Below are 27,904 nucleotides of genomic sequence, written 5' to 3' on the forward strand. Positions count from 1 at the left end.
CCCCGGGGAGAGGGGGTAATCCTCTCGTACTTCGTTCCCAGCCTCGTACCGGCGGTAAAGAGATGACAGCGTTCCTGCCGAGCCGCGGATCTCTGCGCCTGGAGCCGTCGGAGGCCGGTGCTGCACTGGGTGGGAAGAGGGAGATGGGGGATATCAGTCCTGGCTGGCTGCACAGCTCCTACCCACAGGCCTGTGGCCACCAGCAAGATGTCACCACAGGCCCTGACTGGCACCCCAGGCCTCAAGTGACCACCCAACACAAGTGGGAGACCCGGCTAGTGCCCCCAGAAGGGTGGTCTGGAAGGCCAGGGTTAGCAAACCACATTTTGTTGCTATAGCTCTAGTGCTCACAAGTAAGATGACATTCCAGAAATTCCTATTACAGCTGTTAACATGCTTTCTCCCAAATATCTCCCATTGAAGATGCTAGTACCTATGTTCAGCCTTAAAACCAGAATCTACAATGTTTTTCTATCTTGGTGGTACCTGGACTTAGAGCAAACTGGAAATGACTCTGCAGATACAACCAAGATCTCTGTTCTCATCTCCTGCAGAGCAGGGAAGGTAGAACCTACCATGGAGAGCTAGCCTGTGTGCCCACCTAAAACGTTAGGTAATGAAACTCTTCCTAAAAGCAAGAGGATCAGAAGATACTATTCTACTCTGTATTGCTGTGTCAGGTCTTACTGGATCCTACCTGCAGCAAACCCAAGTCTTTTCACGTGCAATGATTTCTCAGCCAAGCACTTCTTTCAGTTTTAACCATTAATTTTCCTAAAATGTAGAAGAAGTAGCATATGGATACCTGCCACATCTAACAAGACTGATTTTACAAACAAAAGAAATGCAAATAATGGAGTGCTGGCTTTGTACTGTCTCCTGTACACAGAGGGTTTCTCATTATTTTCCAGCTCCTCCTTGGAGATGTGGTTTGGAATTTCTGATGTGTCCACAACTCACCTGAGGCAGTGCTTACAGAGTTCAATTGCTAGAAAGCACCAAATATTTGTGGGGCCTCTTAATACAACTTCTATTTCTTCTAGACCATTCTGAAAATGAAAATGTATCTGCTGTACCTGCTAAAAAAAAAAAAAAAAAGGAAAAGATCACCAGTAAACCTGCCTGAGCACCAATTGGTGCAGCGTGTAAATCAGAGCCAGCCTCTCTCATTTCGTACCTGACATTTACTCGCCGGGTGTACGATTACAGCAGAGGAACAGCAGAGCGCAGGAGCTGCGGGCAGATAAATATAGCTTTTCAGGACTGCCTACTGCCCTTACAGATGAGGTCACATACATTTAGTGTCCATTTTAAACTCAGACACTTTTTAAGCATCCAGTGACCAGGGTAATAATTTTTTTTTTCCACATTAACAGACATTTAGGGAAACTAGAAAAACATAACACGCTTAATATTTTTAGTACCTCAAAGCTGGTTTTCATTGCTTTTGCAGCTTAAACTCAGTGGACTTCAGTTTTCTGATTTCAGTTATCCTGGAAATAATTAATTGCTGTTAAGAGTCAAGAGCCCAAGACAAAACCTCCATTTTCCTCAGATGTTATTTCCTTATCACATATGAAAAGGTGGACTTTATTTTATATAACAGTATAAAAGCAGTCAGTAATTATTCAGAACAAGCGTAAGATGAGTATCGTCATAAGAACCAAATCCTTTATCAGGTAGCAAAATAAAATCACAAACCCCACCCCTTTAGACTTCTCATGTCAAAACCACAAGAATGTTTAATTAGGAACCCATCAGACCAATTTAACAAAGCAAGTTTCTCCTCAGCAAAACAGTGCCAGCACGTGATGAAACTACATTACATGTTATAGAAAAGAAGAGCATATCAGCCTTTATAAAACAAATTAGCCTTTGCAAACCACAATTATATTACAACTGTCAGCTATATTACTGAACAGAACTAATTTGTACCATGTCTCAGTGTTTTCATGCCAAAATATTTCATTAGAACAAATGTGATGAATATTCTGTCAAAGGATTTCACAAACTTACAGTTATTCCATCCCTTTGTTATCGTTATATGTTTCTTAAAAGCCATTAGTAGAAGTGTGATACAAGAAGTAAGTACTGATGTGATTCATTGGCTTTAACAAATCAAACTCTGAGAAGCATAAATATATGCAAGCTTTTTAAGGACAAGACTATAAATTGGGTAGAAACTGCCAAAAAAATCCTGGTTTAGTCTGAAGGCTACTGAGAAATGGCTCTCCAACCGGAACGTTTAACGTACGAGGGAATGCACACAATTATAAAGCCATTCTTCCTGCTCGTTCAGCGGCATCACGTGCTGAGAAATCTGCATAGCAGAGAGAAAACCAGAGGTGAAATAGTTGTTTATTGGAGAACTGCGTGTATGTTACCTGAATGAACTGTTTCAGTACTTACATCACTAACGTTAATTGATGAACATTCAGCATCTGTAATGACAGCCGGTATTCAAAACTTACTATTAAATTCATTTGCATGACAGCAAAACAGCCATAAGGGACACTGAGTCTACAGTTTATACTGAATGAATCCAAAATTAAAATAAAGAAAACACCCTACAGGATCAGGCTATAGATATCTGAAGTGCCAGCAGCAATATTAGAATAGACCACAACCCTGCCCATGTCACAAGACTGTGCCTGTGAAATATGAAATAGTTCTGATGCCTCTTTTCAGGACAGAAACCACGCTTCTAGAATAATAAAAACTGGATTTTCTTCATAAATGAATGAAGAAAACTATCTGCATTTGTAATGAGTTTTCAAGTTCATTTTATCCCTTAGAACCCTCAGAGTTTTCACTAAAGCCTGCCCAGCTCTGGGACAGGGACCAGCACATCAAATTCCCTTGTCATTGAACATTAACTATAAATCAAGTTTAACAAAAATTGGCCATCTGCAAATCACATTGTGCATACGGAGTGCAAGAGATATATTTCTGTTTCCGACTAGCTTGGTCTGTTTTTCAGAGACACACATATATCTGATTAAAATATGCCACATAAAAAAAAAATACCGCCTTTAAAAAAAAATAGTAAATGGTAGATGTATTGAATGGACAACTGAAACAGGCACATGTATGTAAAACTGAACAGCTGTGGATTTTTACAGCAAGCTGCACATGGATACATCAAGTACATGTTCAGCTTTGAAATATCAAGAACTATATCTGACCTGTACTGTGATGAAGATGCCACTATTACCATGCTCATTATCACAATAAAAGGCTTTCAAAAGGAAACTGTAAAGATGTCCCATGATCTTTTTTTTGTTTAGATTTTAAGTTGGCTAAACAATAAAAATCTTACCATCGTGGACTTTGGTGCCACTTCTACAGCAAAAACAGTAAGCCCCCTGTTACTTAGGCAGTTCTTACTCTGCTCATTGTTGACATGAATAATCACTTTGTTTTCAGACTGCAAGTTGAAAAACAAAAAAGAACACATTAGTCTTTATGGTTAAGTGGTTGTTCTTTATGTAACAACTACACATTCCTCTTACTTCCTCAGACTTCACTATTTTACATAAAGATGCTGATGTCTATTCTCTTTGAAGAGCAACAATTTCAAATGTACCTTAGCATCATCAGAGCACAGATTCATCATCAAAAGTCATTTAAGACTCATTGAAATAACTTAAGCACTTGCAAAGATACAACTTGGGAACACCATTGAGCGAGAAGACTATATGCCACAGAATATTAGTGATGCTAACGGTTTACATAGTTTTGAAAGGTGACTGGACAAATTAATTGTAGAAAAATATATGAAGGGATTTTAGGTGCAAAGACAATATTTCTGATTCAAATAGTCCTTGAACTGCAAATCAGCATAGGCTAGGACAGCGAGTTGGAGAAGCGTCACTGGATGCCTGCCTAGTTTTTGTACTTGCAACGTCTCCTACAGGCCATTTATGGAGGCAAGATATGGACCTAGAAGAATCTTTATCTGACATCACACGGCCTTTTGGTTTTCCAAAAATCCTCTCCCTCCACCAGAAGTCCATTTCCTCAGGAATTTGTATTGTATGTTCTTTTCTCACCAACTATGTAGGGGTTCAGTGGAGACTAGGCTCCTAACAACTGAAGTTAAATGCCCAATGTTAGCATAGAAGCATCCTTCATCTTTAGTTTCCTTTCACAATAAATAATGAGATTCCTCACTGCCACCAATCAAAGATACAACTCCCAAAGGTGTTTGTAAGAGACACTCATCAAGATGTGACCCATCCCAATCTGCTGTACATTGTTTGGTTCAAACAGTCTCTTGAAAACAATAGCAAGCCCTAACAGAGATGCTTAAAAAATACTTGAGAAAATGAATGTAAGTATAATCACTTAAAGAACAGATGTTCTTGCTGTGCAAGTGCTTTCAAGAAGGATCCAAGATGTAAAACTGAAAGCTTGGGTAATGGAAAATTCATTAATGACCAGTTTATCCCAGGCCACACTCAGACACAAGACCTGAGGCCATGCTACATACGCCGCTATTCAGCTATCTCTAGATAAATTTCAGTTTGACAAGAGACATCAGGAAACGTTTGATTCTCTGACAATGTTATCCAACGTTCTCTTTGTATTGAGAAATGGAATAGAAAGAGTTACTCTACAGAATCAGCCTTACACAGGAAAGAAGCTACTACTAGACTGGTAAGGACTGATAAAAAAATAAGTTCTCTCTGGTCTTCATAGCACAAAGGGTTTGTGGACAGCAAAGTGTTAATACGGTAATTCTGGAAATATGGTATTGTTGCAGAAATATAAACACAATCTAGCATTAAGCTGCTTATGGCTTGGATCTGTCTGCTCTGGCATCACTTTGGTGAAGCCCTTGTTTCTACAGGGCAGTGAGATAAAGGCGAACAAGAGAATTATCTGTGCCATAAGCATCTTCCTGTAACAGGAAGAAGGTTACAGAGATTGACCTAGCACAGAGGGTGTATTATAGTAAGTTTGTGTTTCGGATGATAGGAAATGTCTCTAACTATTTTTTTTTTGGCACATAAATGGGTAGACAATAGACTGGGTACTGCTTATTCTCAGAGAGATCTGAAGCTCTGTGTGCAAGGTCTTTTTAATCTCCCCAGCTCAGAGCCTGACCAGGGAGGGTTAGAAGACAAGACATCTTTCTCTACCCACTAATTAAATACACATGCAAGACTAAAACCGAATCCTTCAGGAACTAGCATAGTTCCTTAATTTACAGAAATAACAAAGAAAGAATTATTCCCATTGAAATCATCAGTACAATATCTGTAGATATAATCAGACTGCTTTCACTGCAGAAGCTTAGAAGACAGATGCATAGAATTGCCTTTTTATTATTTCTTTCCAGACATTTACAATACAAAAAAGAAGTCTCATGCTTACAGATTCTAATGAGATTTTCAGGGAAGTGTAACTATTTGCTTCACAGCAGAACAGTGGTATTTATGGAACCCAAATGGCATAAATAGCAGTGGTCAGTGATTTTAATCAGACAGCATCCAGTTGCCGCAGTACAGACCTCAGCTCCTTCTCTGACATATCCCCAAACACAAAAATAACTCCAGTATATCTACCCTAAAGGGCGAAGTGCAGATCTAAACCTGTAGTTCCAAGGAGCCTCAGCATTCAGTCCTAATATTAGTCCACCAACCCACCTCCTTCTGCATGTTTGCCCATTTAAAAATATACTTCTTGCTGCAATTTTAAGATTTAAAGCATTTTAAGTTTAGCATCTTACTGCACTGTATTTATTTACACACAGTTCCCAATATAAATGAAAGTGAGAATGAACAGTACATTCATTACGAACTATGCAAAAAGGTTTAAAATCCCTGCTTCTCGCTAACCACTTTTGCTTGGATTTACAATCCTCAGCTTGGATTAGTAATAAAGTAGACCTGTAAGATTAACCAGTTAACAATTCGTCCATAATATCCTTCTAAAACACAGCAACGCAAATTACTGCTCTCTCTTTCTCACACACACTGAAAATACTAAATAGTGTAAAGGCTGTAGTCTTTGCTCCTTCTCTAATTGTATTTCTTGTTCTTGGTATTTGTTTGCTGGTCTTATGAACATATGTCTCCAATAATTATCAAAATATTGAAAAACTGGAATGTGAATAGAAACAAATATTCAGATTCTGTATGGTACTTAAAACTCATAATAAGCTGTCCCTTCCAAGAACACTGATCCAGACTCCTTTGAAGTCTGAGTCATATGTCAAAAAGAGCTTTGCATCAGGCATGGTTTTTTAAATTAACTAACTACAGAAACCTGATATCAGAAAATGGAAGTCTCAAAAATGGCACAAGGATGGAAGAAGAACAATAATACTAGACATTAACCCAAAGTACCTTACAGAAGTCTCACGCCATACCTTATTTTCAATAACAGAAGTGATTCTCCTGCCCACTTTGTAGGTATAGACGGTTACGTTTTCACAGCCATCCACGACTTTGGCCTCTCCTTTATTAACAACAGACTTGCAAACAGCCCTGTTGAGTTGCCAGCTCCCTGCCTCTAGATACATGGCTTTAATTCTGGGTTTGCATTTTTCTGCGTAGATATCAATGACAAAGGGGCATGCCTGCAATGGAGAAAATGAGTTTTATCCTCACTTCATCTGTCGTTTTCCCACTCAGATTTTCATCCACAGCTGCTAAGTATTCTCAAAAATGCTCTGAAGTAGTTACCCAAGTAGAAGTACGCCGCTGAATGTTAACTATTCAAAACCTGAGAGCTGGGGTGATCTTTTAAACCAAATGAAAGCTCAGGACAAATGAACATTTTTCATGCCAGTCACAGCACACTCGATATGCAGTTCAGTGCATTTGGCTCCAACTTGGCAAACCCTTTGTTGGGTAGCAAGACATACAGGAATTAAGTTTTAATGCATTTCAGCATCTGCAATAAACCTGTCTCCTTTACCTGCCACACTCTTGGTATTTGTGCCACTTCCTACAGACTTAAAATATCCACAACTTTGTATTAAGCACTCAGCTCTTACAGTATCTTGGCTAAGATTAGTGCATGTAACAGTCAGGAGTTTGCATTTTCATAGACTCAGTAGAAGTGCCTCAATTTCTTTCAAACGGCTGTTGGAACTCACTAGGATTTCTCAGTTCTGTCTTTGTTATGCTCAATGTTCCTGAAATACCCATCTTTTAAAGCATCTGAAAGGGTTAAGTTACAGACACAAACAGATTTACGTTTTCAGAAGAATAACTAAAGCATTCGGAGAGCTGTGTTGTCCTTTGTAAAGCAAAGACATCAGCCATAAGCCACAGCTAGTTTAAGGCACAAAATACCTGTAAGAATTACTAACTTGACAGAAACCTCCCCCAAACGTTCTTTCTTAGAGGAGAGCTCCCTCTTACGTCTACAATGCAGAAGGACAGTTTCGTAGTTGCTCTGCTGACCATACTAGAGCAAAAGGACGAAGTGCTGCTCATTACAAAATCATTCGCCATGATTTCAGTATTTTCACCAAGAGACAATTGAAGTCTCTCGACCATACTGAGTATTTCTGGGTCTGCATGTATTTGTTTTACACACATATATTCACTGACGTGTTTAAGTTTAAAAAAAGTTAAAGAAATTATTTAATCAGACTATGTTTTTTTAAAAAGCAGTTTTTCTTGGGAATTAAATGTAAATGATTAAATAATCTGCACATTTAATGTTTTCTTTAATTTTTCATATTTTTTTCTCTTCATTAAAAATATTCTGTTACTTCAGGGAGAACTAACAACACCGGTAGTATTTCTGTAAAATTCCAAAGAAAAAAAATCTATAAGCACACAGAAACAGAGAAATAATCCCTGGTCCTGTAAAGGAAACAACGTGCCACCAGAAGCCCTTTGATTAAAAATTTATGTTGAACGCCTTCAGACACCGTTGTGACAGGCAATGGAAACAGAAATAGCCACGTCTGAAAATTATGAATTCTGAATCACCTAAGGAAAATGTTATCTTCTCCTTATTCACTCCTCCTGTTGCAGCTTGAGCCAGGAAAGTGACTTCTTTAAGCAGAGCAAGCCCTGCATTCTGTAGGTCTGCTGCCAGGTCACAATTTACCATCTCTACCATCCTAGCACTTCCTACCAGCAAGGTGCATGAATTCTTTCCACAGGTGTAACCCAAGATTCCCTCCTCTGCAATCCCACAAAATACTGGCTCTCTCTAAAGCAAAAGACAAATTCCCTCTTTCAACAACATCAATGCTATCCTAAGAAACAAAATACCATAACGACTGAAAGTCAGTGTAAACCCTGTATTAACAGTGTTTGCACTGGATCACTGACCTACTGAAATCAATTTATGACAGACAGAAACAGTACTGCAATTAAACACGTGCAGCAAGTTGTATGCGGAGCAGTTATTTTTTTGCTATAGGGCTATCATACCTCTGTCATTTCTAAAGCTTTATTGTAGCCCAGAGACAACAAAGTGACCCAAAGGTCAGTAGGATCCCCTTCACGGTCGTTGGCTTCCATGAGATTCAAATCCATAAATCCTTGTCTTGTTAGTTCATTCTTCTTCATATCAAAATTCTCTGTTTAAAAAGAAATATAAGGTAACACTTAAACATGTGTGCTGTCTGCAAACACCCTTTATTCTTCCAAAGCCAAATTCCCGCTTATGTTAACGAGCTTTAAAAGACAGAGCCATGCTGCAGCCTCAGGCTCTCCAATATAATTTGGGAAAGAATGTCCTTGACTAGATATGTGCTCTTTGCAGCGCTTCCCCACGGATTTTAGATAATGACTAGAAACAGCTGGCCCCTCATATAACCAGAAAGAGGGGGAGATTTCAAAACAGAAAGAGCTCATACAGATTTTTTTGTTGTTGTTTTGCTAGCAGTATTTCTTGTGGTTGAGATTTGCAGAATGGGGTATATCGAGAATGGAAAATGAAAGTCTGCTGGGGCAGCACCCTTAGTGCTTGAGGTCCTTGATATAGAATTGATTTACTTAGTTCCTAAAAAGCAATAAAATGCCACTAATCCTAACACGCCTCTCTTGATAGAATACCTTAGATCAAGCACTCTAATGTCAGCAAACACATAATTGAAATGTCCTTGTGTCAGAGATTTTTAAAAATGGTTCTCTCATCTTCATAACAATGCTAAATCTTTACTATTTATTATTAAAAAGGGATTACCAATTTAATAAATCTATCTAAGGGTACAGATGCTATAATAAATGGCTTGAACTTTGGTGTCAAGATTTATTATATTCGTCTGAACCCTTCAGCTGATTAATGACCTGGTAAAACATTCACCATATTCTCCCCTTTCCTCTCCTACACTTCACACACACACACATGCACACTCCTCCTACTCACGTCAAGTCTAGTGCAGGGAGGCCTAACACTGACAGGGTCATGAAGTGCGGAAAAAAACACGTACAGGGATGAAAGGGACAAGAAACTCATCTATAGAAAAGTACTTTTGCATGAGCTTTCCATCATTTAGGTAAAAGTCCAATATCTTCGAGCGTTTTAGGGAGAAATAGTTAGTAGGACTTGCCAGATTTAAAGTATTTTGGCCCAAATTAAGCAACGTGTCATAGCCTACAAAGGAATTACATCAAACATGACATGTGCTGATATATGATATGCCATACTGGCATGTCAGACATGATTTTCAGAAAAGCTGTATTTCTTACAGAAACTGTAATTTTCATACAACAGCTTCTAAATTTCTAGTTTGTGCACTCACTGCAGCTGAACTGCCAATGAAGTCACTGGTGACTGTATTCTCCTAGCCCTGCTCTGAGGTAAAAATGTGCATTCTCAAGGCCTTTGCAAGCTTAAAGCAATGCCAAAGAATTCCTTTTTTGTTCAAAATTGACATTTGTGGCACAACCCTGCTCCTGCAAGCTGGCAAGACGTCAAGGAATGTTGACAAGATATATCGGCAGACAGAAAACAAAGCACAGCTGGAACAGTCTTAACTGTCGGCTTCCTCATCACACTCCCGGAAGTCTCAGAATCCCACAGTGGTCATAGCACAATATGAACAAACTGATAAAACATATATGAGCCTTCAAAAGGCAGATTCTTAATGAAAAACTGCTTATATCTCAAGAAAACATACAGTTACAATAGGTATTTTCTAATGTATAATTTTCTAAACAGATATAAGCTCTAAATGCCATTTTTAAAGCATCATATACATACTAATTAAATGTCCCTCTCAACACTTTGAGATATGAAACCAGCTTAATCTGCAGAAAGGAGACTGATTAAATGAATACCTGTTACAGTTTAATTCACCATATGATCCATGATTAGAAAACATAGTTTTTGGCAGCTATAAAATTTTTCACCTACAAAACTTTGCAATTAGCAACGGGAGGAATTTTCTCAGCAGAAAGTCAGTGGTACATGAACCAGAACTAAGCAAAAAAAAGACAGGAGACTGGAAAAGGGAAAAAAGAAAAAGTGAGAAGAGAACTATATCTCCATATGTTCTGTGGCATAGGCTACAAAATACTCAGCTCTTCTATACTATACATAGTAGGATGCTATACGTGACAGCTTGCAAGTAGATTGATAGACCTAATTAGTTGTATCAAGCACAGCAATGAACTTACCCTTACATACAGCCCACGCTTCCTCATCACATTTCTCACCACTAGTTCTCAGCTCAAAGAAATTGTATTCCTCCAAACTCAGAAGGCCATTTCCATCCAAATCAATTGTTTCAAATATATCCAATAAAGTGGCTCTAAAAGATGAAAACGGCAGAACTATTTCCAAGTATTTCTCTTTCCTTTACTGTCTCAATATTGTCAACAGCTATTCAGTCTATTTGAGACTATTCCGTGCAAACAATATTTTAGTAATGCACAGCTTTTAAAAAAATAGACATTATTTGGAGCACATTTACAACAGTTACCATGACTATTTGGGAATATGACTCACCGGAACTCTTTGGTCAGAGCCAGTTCTCCATCTTCACCTCTATACACCAGTTTTGCTTCTCTAGTAATTTGTGCTTTTGCCTTCTTCAACCTACAACCTGTTGTGAATGGGAGTAGCCAGTAAATGCCTGATCCAAGCTCCCCTCTCCATCCAAACGTCTGCTCTTAAAGGAAGAGAGACAAATTTGTGAGTTACTTCTCCAATGATACTTTTCTATTATTACTAGTAATATTCATACAAAAGTAGTTCTTTCCTTAAAGAAAACATGTCTACAGTGAGATGTTGTGTGATACCATTTTAAAGATACAAAAACTAGTGAATCTCTTAGTTATAATAACAGTTAGAAAAATGTGAAGGACCAGAGATGACAGGAGAACAGGCATTACTAGAAATATCTAATAACAGTCCTATCATTTTCCAGATACGTAACACTGTACTTGTTAAACTTTAAAATGAAAGCAGGCAGAAGCAGGCTGGCAAAACTCACTGAGGTTTTAATTTTCTCTCCAATTCATTAGCTTTGCTCCAACTACTAACAAAAACTTCCTATGTAAAGAAGTCACAAGCAACTGAGGGTTTAAGAAGCAAGCTGAGTTCCCTGTGGCTTGGAAGGGGGAAGTAACTTAGTGCTATCATTTCTCCTCCCTTATTTCTGCCAGGGGGTAAAAATATTCTGTGTACTACGAAGTTCAAAATCGAGGAGAAAGAAAAGGAATTTTTTTTCAAATTTTACCTTTGAAGTTTTGTATTCCTTCACCTTCAAAAACAAGTGAGTTTCCACAGAGTATCTACACAGATAACCAGAAACTCACCCGTACTTACCAACACACCAGATGATAATACGGTCCTCACAGGAATTTCATAAAACTACCATTCGAGTGGTTGCAATTCAGCCCATCCAAAGGGTGTAACTAAGACACAATTACATCTTACCTTGCATAAGTTCTGCCAGTTTTGAAAGGGAACATGCAGAGAACAAGTGGTTCTTCTCTAGTCTGATTAGGTACAGTTTGAATTCCTTCCAAACACATGGGAACTCACCCAACGAAGCATTAACACAGACACTAAAGATATAACAACTAAAATACGAACACATCAGAACTAGCCAACCTCTTTGTTTTGTTGATCAGTAAAGCTCACAAGCTGTAGATTTTCCTGGGTTTCATTTTCCTTCAGGATATACAAAACTGTATCCACTGACAACCAATGACAAGGTTTTCCTAAAAAGAAAAACACATATGCTTAATAATGGCACAAAATTGGTTTTCTTCCAACCCCAAAGTAGATATATCTATGGCATTTATTATATTGATCCCTGTTAATGTAAAGTGGATAAAAAGAATCTATTATAGGCCATTGGGATTTCCTTCCTATTTAGGCTGATCAGATAAATTGTTTTAAGTCTGGTGATTGTCTTACAGATAATGATTACTATTAATAGTTCTACTATTAAAACCTTTGGTAGTTAAGGAAGCCATTTCAATTATTTTCTACCATTACTACAACATTAATAGTTATTACTTTTCTTTATACTAAGGCTCCTAGATATTTCCAATTAAGGATCTTTAAAAAATTGTATCATATTCTCTTGTGAAGTTCTGTAAAATATTGCTAAACTCACCATGAATGGAAACCTAGATAATGTGCAAAAGCTAGGGATACCAGAAGATATAAATCTCGGAAGTGTAATTGTTTTTAAGATTTAAATGGCAAGATCCCTCTACATGGCAACACTAGTTGTTGTTTGTTGGTCTAAGGTTGGATTGGAGCCGATGCCATTTGAACCTCTGGGATTTCTTGTAGCCACTCAGTTCCTGAGGGCAATCAATCAACAAGCTATTTAGTGGTCTTCAGGTTAATCAGACCACAGCAAAACAGTGAATGCAGGGGCTTAGTTTTTCTACAGTTAGAAGTTAATGATACTAAAGAGTGGCTACACGTCATGCAACTTTGTTAAAAATGTGAAGATATTTTTGAGTTCTCATAAAAAGGTATTTGCTCTGCTATTAGATGAGTCCTTTCCTTACATGCCAGTATATTACCCTTTCCTGTTCACAGCAAACTATGAAGGCATTGCTATATGCAGGACAATGTGCAAAAGAAAGGCAAGTACTCTTGGTTACACAGAATGTCTGGACAATCTTGCAGCAGAACTACTCTAAGGCACAGTTTAAGGGGGTGGTACATGAAAAAATGAAAGTTATGAGACATTCTGTTACTCAAATCTTATTACGGGACCCGTTGATCAGCTTCCCATTTCAGCCTGGTTCTAACTGGAAAACAACTACATTCTGTCAGTGATTTGCAGTGAAGTTTTTATTATCAACCTCGATCAGGATCAATTACCAACCTGCAGCACAACAGCCAGTCCAGATAACTCTAAAACATATTTGTAATCTAATGGCTCCTGTTTCACATGATCAAAGAGGAAATAATCTACTTGCGGGAAAAATATTAATAATTCCAACGTAGCAACTAGATAAAGCTCTTTGCTAAATCGCTGGAGAGAACAAAACCAATAGCACTTGGACAAAAGGAGCACAAAGGCTCACTAATCTCTAATGTGGGGCTTCACTCTTTCAAGATGAAAATTAAAATAGGCAAACTAAGCCATAAATCCCTTGACAAGAATCATAATCAAAACATCAAGATACCATACTGCCATAAAAAGCTACAACCTATTTTAAGTATTTACAGAAGCATTTGAGGTGAAGAATACAGTATTCACGAAGTTTTGTATTGTTGTTTACCACAAAGAACATCAAAATCTTAAAAAGAGATACTGCAAACAGTGCCAACATTTGAATTTTGTGAATAAGAAACTTCACAAATCTATGGCCAGAAATACTCCAAGAGGTTGGCTGCCTAAAGGGAGAAAGATAATAGACTTTGCTGATTTTCACTGTCCAGGCAGTGCACACAAAATGAGTAAGCAGAAAATACAGTGTGACAAGTTAAGTTATATTTTTAATAGGACTCTGTCAACTAAGTATTGCTATATTGCAATATTGTAAAGTATTGCAAGTGAGAAAGCGAGAGATGTATCAACAGAAGAGAAAATATTTTTAATAAAAAAATTCTCTAAAAAAAAAAAAAAAATACACTTACCTTCTACTTGACGAATATTTAAGGGCTTGATGGTAATACATACTGTAGACCTCTGAGGTAAGTGCAACTTGTACTTGTGGCTAATAATTTCACCATTGTCTTCTAAGTAGAAGCATCCTTTAGATTGTGCACATGGCCATTCCTGGAAACCAAGCAAATATTAGATATTGCCTTGATCTCTGATCAAGTTAAAAGCACCTTCTCCGAAATACATTAATTTGATTTAATAAATCCTTTATAAAATACACCACAAGATACAGCATTGATCTGCTACTCTCTTTTTAAAATTAATTTTCTCGAACACTTGTTTTTGTAATCAATTTTTGCAGAGCAGTTAGTAACATTGCCTCGCATGTGAAAATGCTTGAAAAACAATACAGATTACCCCAATGCTCGAATACAAGAAATGAAGAAACAAACAGAACTCATTAAATTCTCCGAACTGTGATTTACCACTGAAAGGCTGCAATTTTGCTCCATTAGTTCCATCAGGCCAATCAAGCAAAGAACATAATAGATCAGCTGAACAATGAGGAGTTACTTGCTCAGACAAACACAGATAAAAGTACTGGTCAAATTAAGTGGTTCGTCTTGACTTCTGTCAAAGCTCTGGGAAAGACAAACTGAAAACCGCTGTATTTGTGAATAACATGGTTCCTAGAGACACCATGATTTTGCTGAGATGCTATTAATAAAACAGCTTTGTGCTTGGATTTTTTTAGTTTTTTGTTTTTGTTTTTTTTTTTTAAAGCAGGTCCCAATTTCCAATTTCAAGTATCATTTGAATGAAACTTCTTTAGCAAAATAAAAATCAAGTCCTTATAGATATACTGTATGCCTTGAGAACCTGACATAGCTGAGATAACCAGCCATTAGCCCATTTAGTCTCTAAGTTCAATACCTTACAAAACCATTTGAAAAACTACTGACTTCTCAAAAATATCTAAGCCAAAAGGTCTGCTAATGAAGCCACATGGCTGTTCTTTGAGAGATAAAGGAGCATTACATAAGTTTAAACAGTAGTCCAAATGTGCTGTAGCTATTAAAAAAGATGCTGTGACAATTTTCATGTACAAAAATTACTTTAACAGCCACAGTTTACTCTGCCTTCCTCACTATGTGGTTTTGACAGTCAGATGGACATTTTTACAACAGGGATATCAAACGATCCAAGTAAGAAGGGAAAGTATTTCAAGGCACAATGTGCAGGTTAAGATGGGAGCAACAGTAAGCAGAAGTTTGACAAAGCTTTATGAATCAAATACTAAACTGTTATCCTTGCAGAGAGCATAAGGTGGTGCTATATTCTCTAAATTATCCAGGTCAAATTATGAACAGGTGTGTAAATTTGGGAAGCTAAAAGATTATTTTCTGGTTTGATTTAAGCATGTCACTTCCAAGCATAACAAAAGCTGTCAAAGAAACATTTCCCACTATGTTGGCTATTGTGTGAGAAATGTTAATCATTAGGAAATGCTCCTATGACTATTTAAGTTGTTGTTGAATAGTTCACACACTCACACAGAATTAAACCCCAAACCCAATATTTGTGAGAGAAATTGTTCCGATGATTACAGCAAAGAACTTCAACACTTTGTCTTGTACAAAACCATAGGCACATATGCACCATATGCACCAAAAAGTCTCTTTAGTTCCATTGCATGAGGCTGACTCACCACACGAGTGGGCACATGTCACTGTGGCAAGAAGATTATTTTTTTCAGGTATTTCTTTTGGTACCCATTGTGTGTACAGGTCTTTTGCTGACTTCAGTAGAGCAAAATGCACAAGTGAGGCTCCTTAGAAGGCGGAATTTAGCTACCCAACAAGAGAGAAGGTTTGGAACATGATACACTGCTTGCTTTTTTTTGTTAATGTGTTTCAATCTTGACTAAAATCAACACAAATAATATTTTGCAGAAATTTAAGATCTCCATTAGCCATCTTTTACTTAATTGTAATTCAGCTCCAGCTGAAGCCCAACATGTCAGCATGTTGCTTGTGCTCATCTGTAGCACTTCTGTAACTGTTTTTCTCTCCAAGTTATTTATGTCTGTAAACATGTCAAAAAACTCCACTGACAAAAAGAAACCACAGAGAAGAATATACTGTGAATACATTCCATGTTTCCTAATTTCAACATTCATCATGGTTTTACTTCTACTGTTTTCTTCTGTCAAAAATGTAAAATGGGCATTTGTCCAGCTTCACAAGGGCAATATTTTGTTTCTTGTCCCAAAAAGACATGTGAAGTGCAAAGAAAAAAAAAAAAGTATTTCTGAATATAAGATAAATAAGAAGATATTTTGGTGTGCTAGATTCTGATCCACACCACAAGTGAATCACTCTATAGTTATTCATTGATTATAACAGAGTTTGTATTGTGCCCTTCAGAGTTACAATTTTAAAAACTAGTAGTTCTACTTACACCTTTTCATGTTTATTGAGTGATTTCAGTTTTTACATGATGCTAATCAATAGCAATTTGTATCTGCAGATGTTTTTTTCGGTCAGTTCTTACTGGCTTGTAAAAAGAAAAAGGAATCCAACATTGGGAAACTGTGCAATGGTTTTATATACTACATATCACGTATGAACAAGGTGAAATTGCAGGTTAAATTGCGTGGAGGTCCAGATACCTAAACAGACTGCAAAGAATTCCTTTGAGATTATGTTTTTAAATTTTAATATAGAACAAATGTCACTGTATAGCAATGTCGAAGATATAAAGGACTTCAGAGTTCAATAACAAATACAGAGTTGTTATTTGAAACAAAAATGTAACTCATGAGAACAATCAGTTCAGTTTTCTAGCAGCAGTTACACTATGTGGTCATAATCATTTTTTCTCTTTTATACAGGAGTCTCAAGGTGCACATTTTTAATGTATCCGAGCAGTTTGAAGTTAATGTTTTATATTTCTACAGCTATTATTTTCTGTTGAAAGAAAACTAGTAAAGGTTCAGTCAAGAAAGGGAAAACAAAGGAAAAAGATCAATATTAACACTCTACAAATATTGACTTAGCAAAGTGACTTTGTTGTCTTTCTCCCACAGGAATTTATATTGAATGAGTGATTTATTTAAAAGAAAATACTGATAGGACATATTAGTCTAACTAAAAATCAATATTTTCAGGCTACAGCATATACTTATGAATTAATGCCCAATGAACTGAATACACTCACAGATCTGTTATTTATTTCCAATTACCTTTCATATAAAGTTTTATGATACACAATCTTTCAGACTACTTAAGCATTTAAAGTTCTCACCAACCTAATAAATTATTAAATTTTAAATTTCTCAAAAAGTCATTAAACGTTTTATCCAAGAGTGGTTTCATTTATAAAAAACACACTTTGTTCTATTAAACCTTCACACCTGAAAAATTATATTCAATAACTACATGTCAGCAAAACCAACAGTATATAAAAATGTTAATAATAATATGTACGAAGAAACCTCGCGCTAGTTTATAGCTGCCCTTGACAAACTATTAATAAAACATAAGCTAAAAATCACAGAGAAATACTTTCTCATTTAAAATGGAATAACATATGTGCCCAGAGGAAAACAGCATAATTTCAATAGGACGGGTTTACGTGATACCTTCATTGTGTCTGGCTCAATTGTGTTTCTGCTGCTACCGGCACCCACACTGATAGTGGCTGACGTGGATTCTTTGCAACTCTGAGCTGAAGAGGGTCTTGAAGGAGTTTTGTTGTCACCTATAAACAGAAATTCTGAGTGACAATTATGTTATTTCAACCCACTCTTAGTGCTCCTCATCAGAAAGCCTTATGTTTATAGGCATATGGGGAAAAAACAGATGAAAAGAATTTCTATCAGATAAGCTGACTTGCCTTATAATTACAGAGCATCTAACAATTCATTAGCCAAACACCTTTAACTTCCCTGACTGTACTTCTCAGGTGAACAGGCATATGAATGGCAGAACCTTGGAATCCAAATCTGCCTGAAGGAAAAGAAATTGTTACCACATTATTCCATTTACCTTAGAATCGAGGTAAAAAAGAATCTGTCCTAAGTGGAAAGGTTTAACCTGCTTCTCATTTAAGTTCTTTCTTTTCAGGACAATGCAGTTTCCCTGCCAGACAGTACAGCACTTCTGCACAGCTGCCCAATGCAATTACTTCCAAGTCTTTACTTTCTGGTTCCTTATGTCGGGGCAACTCTGCTAGTACAATTGTTGATTTAGCTACATAAACTCAGTCTTCATCACTGTTTTGTCATCTTTGCGCCTCTTCGGTATTGCCTAGAACTAAAGCAACTTAAAGTACACGTGAATATTTCACACATGGTACCTTTGCAGCTTGGGAAGATTTTTAAGTATCTTTGTAACTTCAGGAAGAACATTAAACTCTCATAATGATTGTGCTTGAAAAGCACTCTCGATAACTGAAACAAACAAACTGCTTATTGATAAATGTTTAAGGTTTCACCTCCTATCCAGAAAGGAAATAAACAACTTGCTATGTTGCAACATCTGAGCACTCGTTTTCTCTTTTCCCTGTGCACTGTGTCACCTGAGAGTCAAGGAAATTCACCCTTAAGAATGTGAGAGCTTCAGAGCACAGATATAGCCAAAGTCCATTTAAATATGGGAGTCAGACTACTGAGACATTTATGTGATTGCCACAACAGAAAATTATATTAGGAACATCCTCGCTAATATGAGAAAAATTAAATAAATACTCAAGTATGAACTCCAATGGAATGAAAACTCCCAATATGAAATAAAAGTACCTTTTGTTGGTGCTTGTTTGTGGTCAGTTTTCCTTGAGATTCTCGGTGATGGTTTTGACACCGGCGATGTGATCCCTTCAGAGGAAGTTTCAGCTTGACTTCCAAACTGCTGTTGCCTCAATCGACTGTCAACTTCCAGTTTATCTCGCGCAGTCTTGCAGCACTGCTCACTGGTTGTCATGTATAATTCACAAAACTTTAGACAAAGAGAAGTAATCTGGTAAATGAAACGTTATTTCTCACAGTTTTAAGGATTAAAATGCAACATCAGTAAGGAAAGAACAGGTCAACAGATGTAATGCTCTTTCTCTTAAAACACAATATACATTTTCATTTTCATGAATCAGAGCGACCACTCAAGGGACGCAGTAAAATGGAGCCATGATTCAACACAGAGGTCTAAATGTTGAATCAAAATTAAGTGCGACTTTCAACCCAAGAGGTGATTTATATTTCTTTCTAGATATTTGCAGACTAATTTTTGTTTAACATAAGATTCTTAAGAGAAGGACATTGTTCTTCTATGAAACTGGACTGCTTATTAAGTTCAAAAGTTAGCCATTGCTTAGAGATTATGTCAAAAAAGCTGATAAGGTGTTGCATCGTGAAAATTAATAGTATGAAATAGCACAGACATAGCAACTCTCATTGTTTCCAAAGCTTGCTGTCAATTGCCATCTTTACCCTGCAATTCCTTTAACTCTTCTCTTCACACATGCTGTTAGGTTTTGTGCTTACTATTAGGCTCTGCCTAAGACATGAAGCTCACATGCAGCAAGTGACCTTTTCTAGGATAACAACCAGATAAAGTGCAGGAAACAGAAATATCCACCAGCCCGTGTTCCAGTACGTAGGCAGCTGGGAGGCCGGGGCAAGGTCATCAATAGGCCAACACACAGAGGTGGGATGTGTTATATTTGATAATGCCAATACTGCCAGTGACACAAGAATAAATAATATCAATGTTTGCAATACCTTGTTGTAGTCAAGTTTGCCACTGCAGTTACAATCAGCTTGTTTAATAATGGCACTGACTTCATCCCGAGTCATTTTTTCACCTCTCTGCAATAAAAAACAACTCAGTTTGGGTTCCTAATCAAGAATAATTGTATCGGGTCAACCACAATATACTGTATTTCAATTGTTCATCGTTTCTGTCCCAGTTTACTCTCCTCTACATTTGCTTAAAATTGTTTTATTCTCACTTTTGAGCACTCTACCAGAATTCTACCGCTAGTCCATTTTTAACAGTTATTGCTCCCCAGTGTTTACGCTTTCCAAGATGATTGGCTTTTACAATGAAGGGGGTTTTTGGCTGTACAGAACAAAACACCTGACAGAAAAAATCATTGTAATCATCTGTGACGTACATCTATGTAGTTTAAAGTCAGAGTATCAGCTCTACACCAACTTGGAAGACTGGGTTTTTTCAGGGGTTTTGTTTGCTTGCTTTGCAGATCCTCAGAGGATCTGGATTTTAATCTTGTCACCACTCGCCATTCTACCATAGTCTTGCTAATGCTTTTAAGTTCCATCTCCTACAGTCTCATCATAAAAAAATCTTGGCTGCTATTTTAAAAAAATCTTATTTTCTATCTTTTCAGATTATATGATGAAACCTAAAAATATGGTGGCAGTTCAGCAGATAAATAAGCAAGTTCCAGATACATTTTCATGTCATTATTTTAAGTAACATTAATGATACGTACAGGGAAACCTTATGACATTTGCATGCTTTGGGTTGATAATGCATAATCTCTGATCAAAGTATCAACCTACCGCAGCACAGTTCATCCTAAGACCCCACTGAACTAAAAATAGGATGCAGTGAAGTCACTGGTGTGACAGCACATCATAGCTGTGATAAAACTAAAACACTGACCATGACATTTTATGTATAGCTTGGATAAACGTTATATTTTAACGCTGTATCTGAACACACACAAGACAACTTGCGAGGGAAGAAGAGCAAAAGTGTGTCATCAACTCTCTTGGTAAAAGTTCATACCCTCAAAAGGCTGCAGAGGGGCCCTGCAGAGAATAGAGGGATTTGCACTAACAGAACCAAGGGAGAGACATGTACATCGCCTTCTGTTGCTCTGCTGCCATTTAGACAGAGTTCAGCAAAACACTGTGTGAAAGTATTAAATATATTTTCTCTGCCAGCTTCCACCTTCAAGGAACAATTCCTGAAAGAGACTGACGTATTATCAACTGCAAGACTGAGAGGGGAAAATATGGAAAAAAGATCATAGATAACCACAGAAAACCAGAGTTACAATTGAAAAAAACCCACATTAATCAGTTACCAATTCTTTTGACCAGGAATATGTGTTTACACATTCGGAATAGTTTCCAAAATCTCTACTAGCAGTTAAAGATGGATAATTAAGTAGCTACTGATACTTACTGTTGTAAGAATTTTATAAAGTTCATCATGTAAAATATATCCAGTGTTATCTGTGTCTATTTTTCCGAATGCTTTAAGCAGTTCAGTTTTTGTAGCTGGTTTTTCTTTTTTTAAAATAGTACAAAAATCATCAAAATTCAGTGTAGTCGTTTGTGAAGTCCAATATCTATTAACTGTCTTCTGAGATGGATTTCTTCCAGCCTGTTGAAGTACTGAACAATAAAACACAATATTAACTATATATTCCAGCTATCAGTAAAGTAGTTTTCTTAAAACATCCTTTAATCACTTTCCATGTTCATGCTCTTTTTTTTTTTTTTAAGCCAAATCAATCCAAGGGAAGAATGGGGTCTGAAGGACAGTTTTGCTTATAGTTGCAATCCTGTCCTCTACTGATCCAGACCGACTGTGACCTTCCCTGCCCTTGAAGTCCGTGGTTTGTACCAGAGAGGTTCAAGCAGCCTCAGGGGCAGATGAGCTTGCTTGCATATTTTTTTGAGTGGAGTCATCAAACAAGCAGTGCCTGGCATCCTACATCATCCCTCATGAACTGCACAGAGACGACACATGCGCTGAGAATCACACCGTCTTCTACAGAAGGAAGAAACTGGAGAGCAGTCTGTAACTTTTTATAACACAACAATATCACAGGAATTATTTTGCTTACAGGCTCTGATCTGCAGCTTCCACTTACTCATGTGCACTGTTCTCCTAAACCAGGGATGTCCAACTCATTTTCAACTGCGGCCACATCAGCCTCGTGGTTGCCGTCAAAGGGCCAAATGTAATTTTAGGACTGTATAAATGTAGGAGTAGCAACTACTGTTGTGAACTCAATGGGATGTCTTTCTTAAAGAAAGTTAATAGGTTCAAACCATAAATTAAGCAAATATCCATGAATTCAAAGACAATCTTCTCAAGTGACAAGTGTAAAATCCAGCCAGTGCCTAAATTCCCAGTCTTAATATCAGGAACCTATTATTCCTAAGTTCGCACATTACTAGAACCTGTTTCTACAGAGATCCACATAAGTCCTTCCATTTACTTCACAAAGAACTGAGATCTAGTGCAGAATTTAGCCTGAACACTTATGTGAAGAAGGTATTATGTTAAGTTGAAATTAAATTATAATGCACAGTCTATCTGAAACTGGAGGGATGCTTTTACATCTTCCCATATAATCAGGTTTTGAAGGAAACACAAGACATCCTCCATCTCTGCGCAGGCTGGCAGTTTGATTTTTAGCCAGCTGACCAATGACCAAGTCTATACGAGCTGAGAACAGTTCAGGAGCATCTGTGAAATGAGGCGGTGGCATCATTACAATTCTCAGTAGGCAACTGTGTCACCATAAAAACAAACACCACCAGATACCTTTGCTGCTAATCTCTGATTGAATGCCAAGGACTAAATAAAGATTTCTGCCCTGTCACCTCCACAAGCAGAGTCCAGAGAATACAGCAAAGCTTACATCTTTATCCATGCAATGCTTAGGCACATAGCAATTGTTTAAGGATTTCAAGGTCAACAAAGGCAGGGCAGTTACTCTGTGCTTGTTTATGCAGATAGCTGAGTTCTTGGAATATCAATATAGCACAGTATTCACTTACATTTAACAGAGTATCTTTCAAATATACAACAATTCTGTGTTTTTATACGTCCAGGGAGATCAGCACTTGCCATACCCTACATACCTCCCAAGTTTGTATTTTTGAAAGTTCAATTAGACCGCACCTTTTATTTATTACCCCTTTACAGACTGATTCTGCTAAATGCCTTAAGTAATATTATACCACAGGAAATTAATTGTCCTTTATGAGTTGACCTTGAAACTAAAACACCCAAACACTTGCTATGTAGTGAAGTGGCGTGGATAGAGATGAAAGCCAAAATATATCTAGAAGAGATGACATTTGTTCACACCACTCCTATCTTGAAATCCAGATTATCCAAAACTATCATTAGGATGTTATAAAGGCACTTTTATTACAGCTGAGAAGGCCTGGATAACACTAAGTCACACGCTGAAAGACTGTGGTCGCTAATGGGTACAATTTCATGTCCTGGTATAGGGAGAGAAGCTACAATCAGTGCATCAGAAAAGTACACTCAGGTTTGACAGTGGTGGTTTCCATGTGAAGAGCTGATGTATTTTAGGCATGGGCAATGCAGCTATTAGTGAGAAATCAATTTCCTCACATATGCAGAAAAAATAAGGTCACTAGAATGATAACTAAATTATCTGATAGGATAGCATGGTTTTGCCTTTCGCTGTTGTTTGTTTTTTTTTTTTTTATTACAAACAACTGCAATGCCATAATACATATACTTTTTACTGGCATCATCATCTGTGAGGAAGACTTGCAAGAGCAACCTGTACTACCACCAAGCCTAAGTGCATTCTGAGCTGCACCACAAAAAACACAAAATAGATCTCTTTAGTTTTGAAATTACACATTTCAGTTCTCTTTACCTAACTGAAGGATTATGTACTCATGCTTTTTTTATCAACCATGTGAGCTAGAAACATTTTTTCCAATAAAGCAAGCTAAGAATTTCACATAATCATGAAACTCAGTAAAAAACAGGACTGAAAGACACTTTTATCAGTTCCCTAACACAATTCCTGCTATTACATACAACGACAAAACCACAAGACTTTCTCACAAAAGGACAAAACTGCTCTAAAAAAGAAAAACAAAAACCAAAACCCAACCATGGCAAGGCATAGCACACAGCCCTACAGCTCCAAGACATAGCAAAGTTGATACTTGCTTGAGAAATTTTATCAGGCCTAGTGAAACCTATTTCACAACTGAAATAGGTTTTTACTCAGTCTTATCTTTCTTCTTCCTTATTTACTCAGTCACTAAATTATAAAGAAATCAATTTCCAACACACAGTCCTAACTACCATTTTTAGGCAAACTTTTGTAATTTCCCTAATAATTCCATGCAATGAACTTTGAAATTCCATAGGTTTTCTAAACAGACCGAAAGCTGTGAAGCTTAACGAACTATCTGCTAACACCTTTCTTTGGTACAGCTGAAGCATTCAGAGATACAGTTTTTTCCTGTTGTACCGCTGACAGAAATACCACTAATACAACAATGTAATACGGATGAAAATATGAAAACTTTTTATTTTAGTCTATGGGAACATTTTAATTCAGGAGGAGTTTAGATAAGAATTCTTGCAAAACACCAGTGTCGCAAGACAGCCCATTTGATCACATGAAGTTGGTAAAGGCAATATTTTCACATACTACTTGGACAAAGCTGCTTATAACTGATCTGTGAGACTATCTGTAGGGGTAAATTACCACACCCACACCTCCAATAACAACCTCTCCTATGAGTCTGCAAACCTCTGTGCCAATTAATGCCAGCTATCATGGCAATTTCCTGTGGCAGGGCAACTGCCCACTGTAAACAGAACTTAATAATTTTTGGGGGATAGGAAAATGTTTATTGCAGAAATGTCATAATAAAAAAGCAGTACCTAGGCCCACCTCAAGTGAGCACCAATGCTACCATCACACTTGGGGGTGTTAAACAACTCACATCCCCAGTAAGCTGGTACTGACTTTTGCCCGTTTATACTGGTGATTTACAGATGAAAAGCTCTGTATACAATTCCTACTTCCACGAGTCATCCAACACCTAGCAACAAAGATTAAAGATTTCAGGAAAAAGAAAAACATTGAAGAATGGTAGTTTCTATAAACTTCAAAAAATCACCACGTGACGTATTTTATAACAGGGAAATTATGAAAACGACTTCAAAGATACAGCCACCAACACTTGAAGTCTTAACCCTATTGAAGTCTACTGTATATTCCTTAAACAGTTACTGAGTTTGTGCACTGGGATACTCTCAAGACTGCACTGCCGACTGCTGTTTGTAAACTACCCACTGCAATCATCATACACAATAGTTATAGGGAAAAAAGTAATCATTACCTAAACTGAGTTGTTCTTTTGATTTAATATTTTCTAAACTGCTTTTTAAAACAGTTAGGTAAGCTGCTCGGCAATTCATGTAAAAGATTGCTTCTTCTGCATGCTGAGACTTCTTTGCTTGGGAACTTTCTGAGTGTGTGACTTTCTGAACAGAGAGGGACGCGTTATCCTCAGGACTGCTGGCCATTCTGTGAAGAACACAATTACAGTTAGAATTTGTTACTCTTTTGCCTGTTTAATAATGTCTCTGCTTTGCCTTCTGAAACAAAAACTAGCACATATTATCATAACATCTAGGTCATATGTTTGCTTCTCTCTAAATCTGGGATGGGAATACTTACCTATACTTGTAGGTAAGCACCACGAGATCTGCAAACACAAACAGCTTGAGCTCCACTCACGATTCACAATTTCTTCTTGGCAGGAAATATTTTATTATATTTTATTTTAATTCCAGGCATTTTCTATCAGAATTATTATATAGTCACGTTACTTGAAAGCAGAATGCCAAATTTTCAAGTTATCAGTGATAAAAACTTATCTCATTGGAGAGGGCTCTGTGGCTGCGCAGTCAGGACCCACTCATGTCATGTGGGGCTCCCAGTTATATTTCTTGGTGATAACAGCAAAGCCCCTTGTCCTCCAGTGAAAACTACAGGTGAGCGCCTTTATATTGAACTGCACATTTGTCAGTATTTTCTCCCTCACTCAGAAGTTAATTTTCATGTTTCCAAGACTCATTTAGCTGGGAAACTGCGTAGTTTACACAGCTTCAGCAGAGACACTGTGTGATGTTGTAAACACCATACAACATTCAGTGTTAAAAAACTGAAAAAATAATTATTAAATCAACTACATTTTTTTTCTGGTGCCAACCCACACTAGAATGGGCTTTTGTTTTCTGTTTTTACAGTTATAATTTAATCAAACATATGGCTAATAGTAAAACAGGTCAAAATTATAACACTTAAGCCTTCAAGTATGCAATGTTAAACACACCTAGTTCTACTTCTAAGAGTTATCTAAATAGTAGAAATAAGTAAGTCTGAAGCTAGGAATGTACATAAAACTTTGTGTAACTTAGGCCTTTTAAGTACAAGAACTCTACCCATATAACTGTAAAAGAATGCGAAAAAACATGAAATGCCTTTTTTCTAAATTATTAAAACAATTCAAAACACTAACTAATACTGTTTGCTTACCAATGGCCAGTAAACTTCAGCAGCAGCTTCCTGCTTTTACCAAGGGTGATTAAGGTTTTCAGAAGGCCATCACAGAGGGACACTAAATCGTGTTGTACCGTTGGACTAAGAGCCTCTCATATTATTTTACCCAATGTTGACTTCAGAAAATATATTCCAGTATAATAAATTGAATATCTCAAGTTCAGCAACAAGACAACGACATCATAGGGTCCCCTTCAGGACTCATTGGATTCTTACTCAGGAGGCCTAAATCACTCACACCTTCTTGAGTTATATAGGTCTTTTACACTGGGGAAAGAAAGATAATAATCGCTTATCATGGATGAAGTACCCTATTTATAATACACAGGCCGCCTGCCTGACACTTTAATATTACACTGGCATTAGAAGGACCCCATAGGGACACTGTGATACAGTCTGGTTACTGCAAACGGGTGTCACTATAATTAAGCACCAGTGTTACACACACAAAATGGAAGTGGCTTAAAGTCAAGGAGGAAGGGAAGAATAAATGTTAATTTTCCAGTAACTAGTTTATAAAATGTGAACTCTCGTTTACACTCCTCAGACTTCCCATGACCAAGATATTTCTTACGTGGGCCACAGTTCTGCCAATACATCGCTAAGAAATCCAGTGAGCAACAGCTCAGCGACAGCAGCCAGCAGCCCCATAGCTCAGGGTGTTTTTACTGGACAAATGATACTTCTAAACAAAAAAGTCAAAAGGGAGCAATCCAGCCTCCGCTGAAGCGGGAGGACAACACAGCCTATTACTTTCAATTTTAGTTGCTATGATTCTAATAAATAATAAAAAGTCTTTTAAGCAGGAATTAAGGCATTCTCTTCTTGTCAATACTGACCTTTCCTGGCGTGGGTCTGAGGCCGACGTTCAGCACCATCCACAGCAGAAAACACCAGAGAAGCTTCGCGCTGCTGCTTCTTCAGCTGCCAAGCGCTCAGGCCTCAATCACCTGAAATTTGGAAACTTTTACCACACGAATCTCATTACCTCCCTCGCTGGTGAGCGCAGGGGTGTCCTTCGGCAAAATTTACCACCCACCCTCGTGCAAAAGACATTATAATCCCCTTCCCTCAGCGCACCGGAGGGGAATCAACGCTCCCGCCCTCCTGGCGGCCCCAGCAGCCGTGAGGGGCGGGTTCGGCCGCATTTCACCTCCCGCCCAAACCGGCCTCGCACAAACCCTCCCCAGGGGGCGAAGCCGCCACCAGCCCGACTCTTATCGCAGTATAGCACCGACAGCGGGACCGAGAAGCCGCCCGGTCCCCGCAGGCCCTCGCCCGCCGCCCTCAGCCCGCCCCGCTGGGGCCGCGTCCCGCCCTCTCAGCGCCGTTTCCAGCCGGCGGTGTTTGACGGGTGCACGGCGGCGGAGCGAGGCGGGAGATCTGCAAAGGGTGGCGGGAGCTCCACAATGTCGTAGGTATCGGGGACGGGCAGGAGAGCGGTCAAACTCGGGTTGAGTTCGGCTTTAACCACCGCTCTCCGCAGCGGGGCGGCCCCTG

At 37.9% G+C, this 27,904-nt stretch overlaps 2 protein-coding genes across 21 annotated transcripts in view; one reads left to right on the forward strand and one right to left on the reverse strand.

The window, feature by feature from the left end:
- Window positions 1-102: 102 nt before the first annotated feature.
- EFCAB7 (EF-hand calcium binding domain 7) lies at window positions 103-27,746 on the reverse strand. 15 transcript variants are annotated; one of them, XM_065072002.1, is made up of 18 exons: window positions 27,244-27,709; window positions 25,179-25,366; window positions 21,217-21,428; window positions 19,782-19,868; window positions 18,807-19,002; window positions 17,649-17,767; window positions 14,038-14,179; window positions 12,040-12,149; window positions 10,930-11,087; window positions 10,599-10,732; window positions 8,406-8,554; window positions 6,377-6,586; window positions 3,320-3,427; window positions 2,255-2,320; window positions 1,425-1,493; window positions 1,178-1,233; window positions 961-1,076; window positions 103-125 (listed from the first exon to the last, which is right to left on the reverse strand). In XM_065072002.1, exons 2-15 carry the CDS (start codon window positions 25,363-25,365, stop codon window positions 1,485-1,487), a joined length of 1,887 nt encoding a protein of 628 aa, XP_064928074.1. In that variant the 5' UTR covers window position 25,366; window positions 27,244-27,709; the 3' UTR covers window positions 103-125; window positions 961-1,076; window positions 1,178-1,233; window positions 1,425-1,484. The 15 variants fall into 15 exon arrangements, with proteins under 15 accessions (XP_064928074.1, XP_064928078.1, XP_064928077.1 ...); XM_065072006.1 differs by lacking the exons at window positions 103-125; window positions 961-1,076; window positions 1,178-1,233; window positions 1,425-1,493 and adding an exon at window positions 2,410-2,441 and having other exon boundaries at window positions 1,559-2,320; window positions 27,244-27,354; window positions 27,643-27,746; XM_065072005.1 differs by lacking the exons at window positions 103-125; window positions 961-1,076; window positions 1,178-1,233; window positions 1,425-1,493 and adding an exon at window positions 2,410-2,441 and having other exon boundaries at window positions 1,559-2,320; window positions 27,244-27,354; window positions 27,586-27,721.
- Window positions 27,603-27,904, forward strand: part of ITGB3BP (integrin subunit beta 3 binding protein) — a 28,668-nt gene continuing 28,366 nt past the window's right edge. For 2 of the 6 annotated variants that reach the window (XM_065072018.1, XM_021296249.2), the window contains exon 1: window positions 27,603-27,818. In XM_065072018.1, coding sequence (XP_064928090.1) covers window positions 27,814-27,818 — 5 coding nt within the window. In that variant the 5' untranslated portion in view covers window positions 27,603-27,813. The remainder of the gene's footprint in view (window positions 27,819-27,904) is intronic. The other 4 variants (XM_065072019.1, XM_021296290.2, XM_021296275.2 and 1 more) reach the window with 4 other exon arrangements.

This window comes from Columba livia, chromosome 8, assembly GCF_036013475.1.
Source record: "Columba livia isolate bColLiv1 breed racing homer chromosome 8, bColLiv1.pat.W.v2, whole genome shotgun sequence".
Classification (NCBI taxonomy): domain Eukaryota; kingdom Metazoa; phylum Chordata; class Aves; order Columbiformes; family Columbidae; genus Columba; species Columba livia.

Coding starts and splice junctions, on each gene's coding strand:
- EFCAB7 (XM_065072002.1), bottom strand. CDS start 25,365: ATGGCCAGCAGTCCTGAGGATAACGCGTCCCTCTCTGTTCAGAAAGTC. Junction 19,003..19,781: donor GCAAACTTGACTACAACAAG/GTATTGCAAACA, acceptor CTTTGTCTAAAG/TTTTGTGAATTATACATGAC. Junction 11,088..12,039: donor CTGATCAACAAAACAAAGAG/GTTGGCTAGTTC, acceptor CTTTAAGAGCAG/ACGTTTGGATGGAGAGGGGA.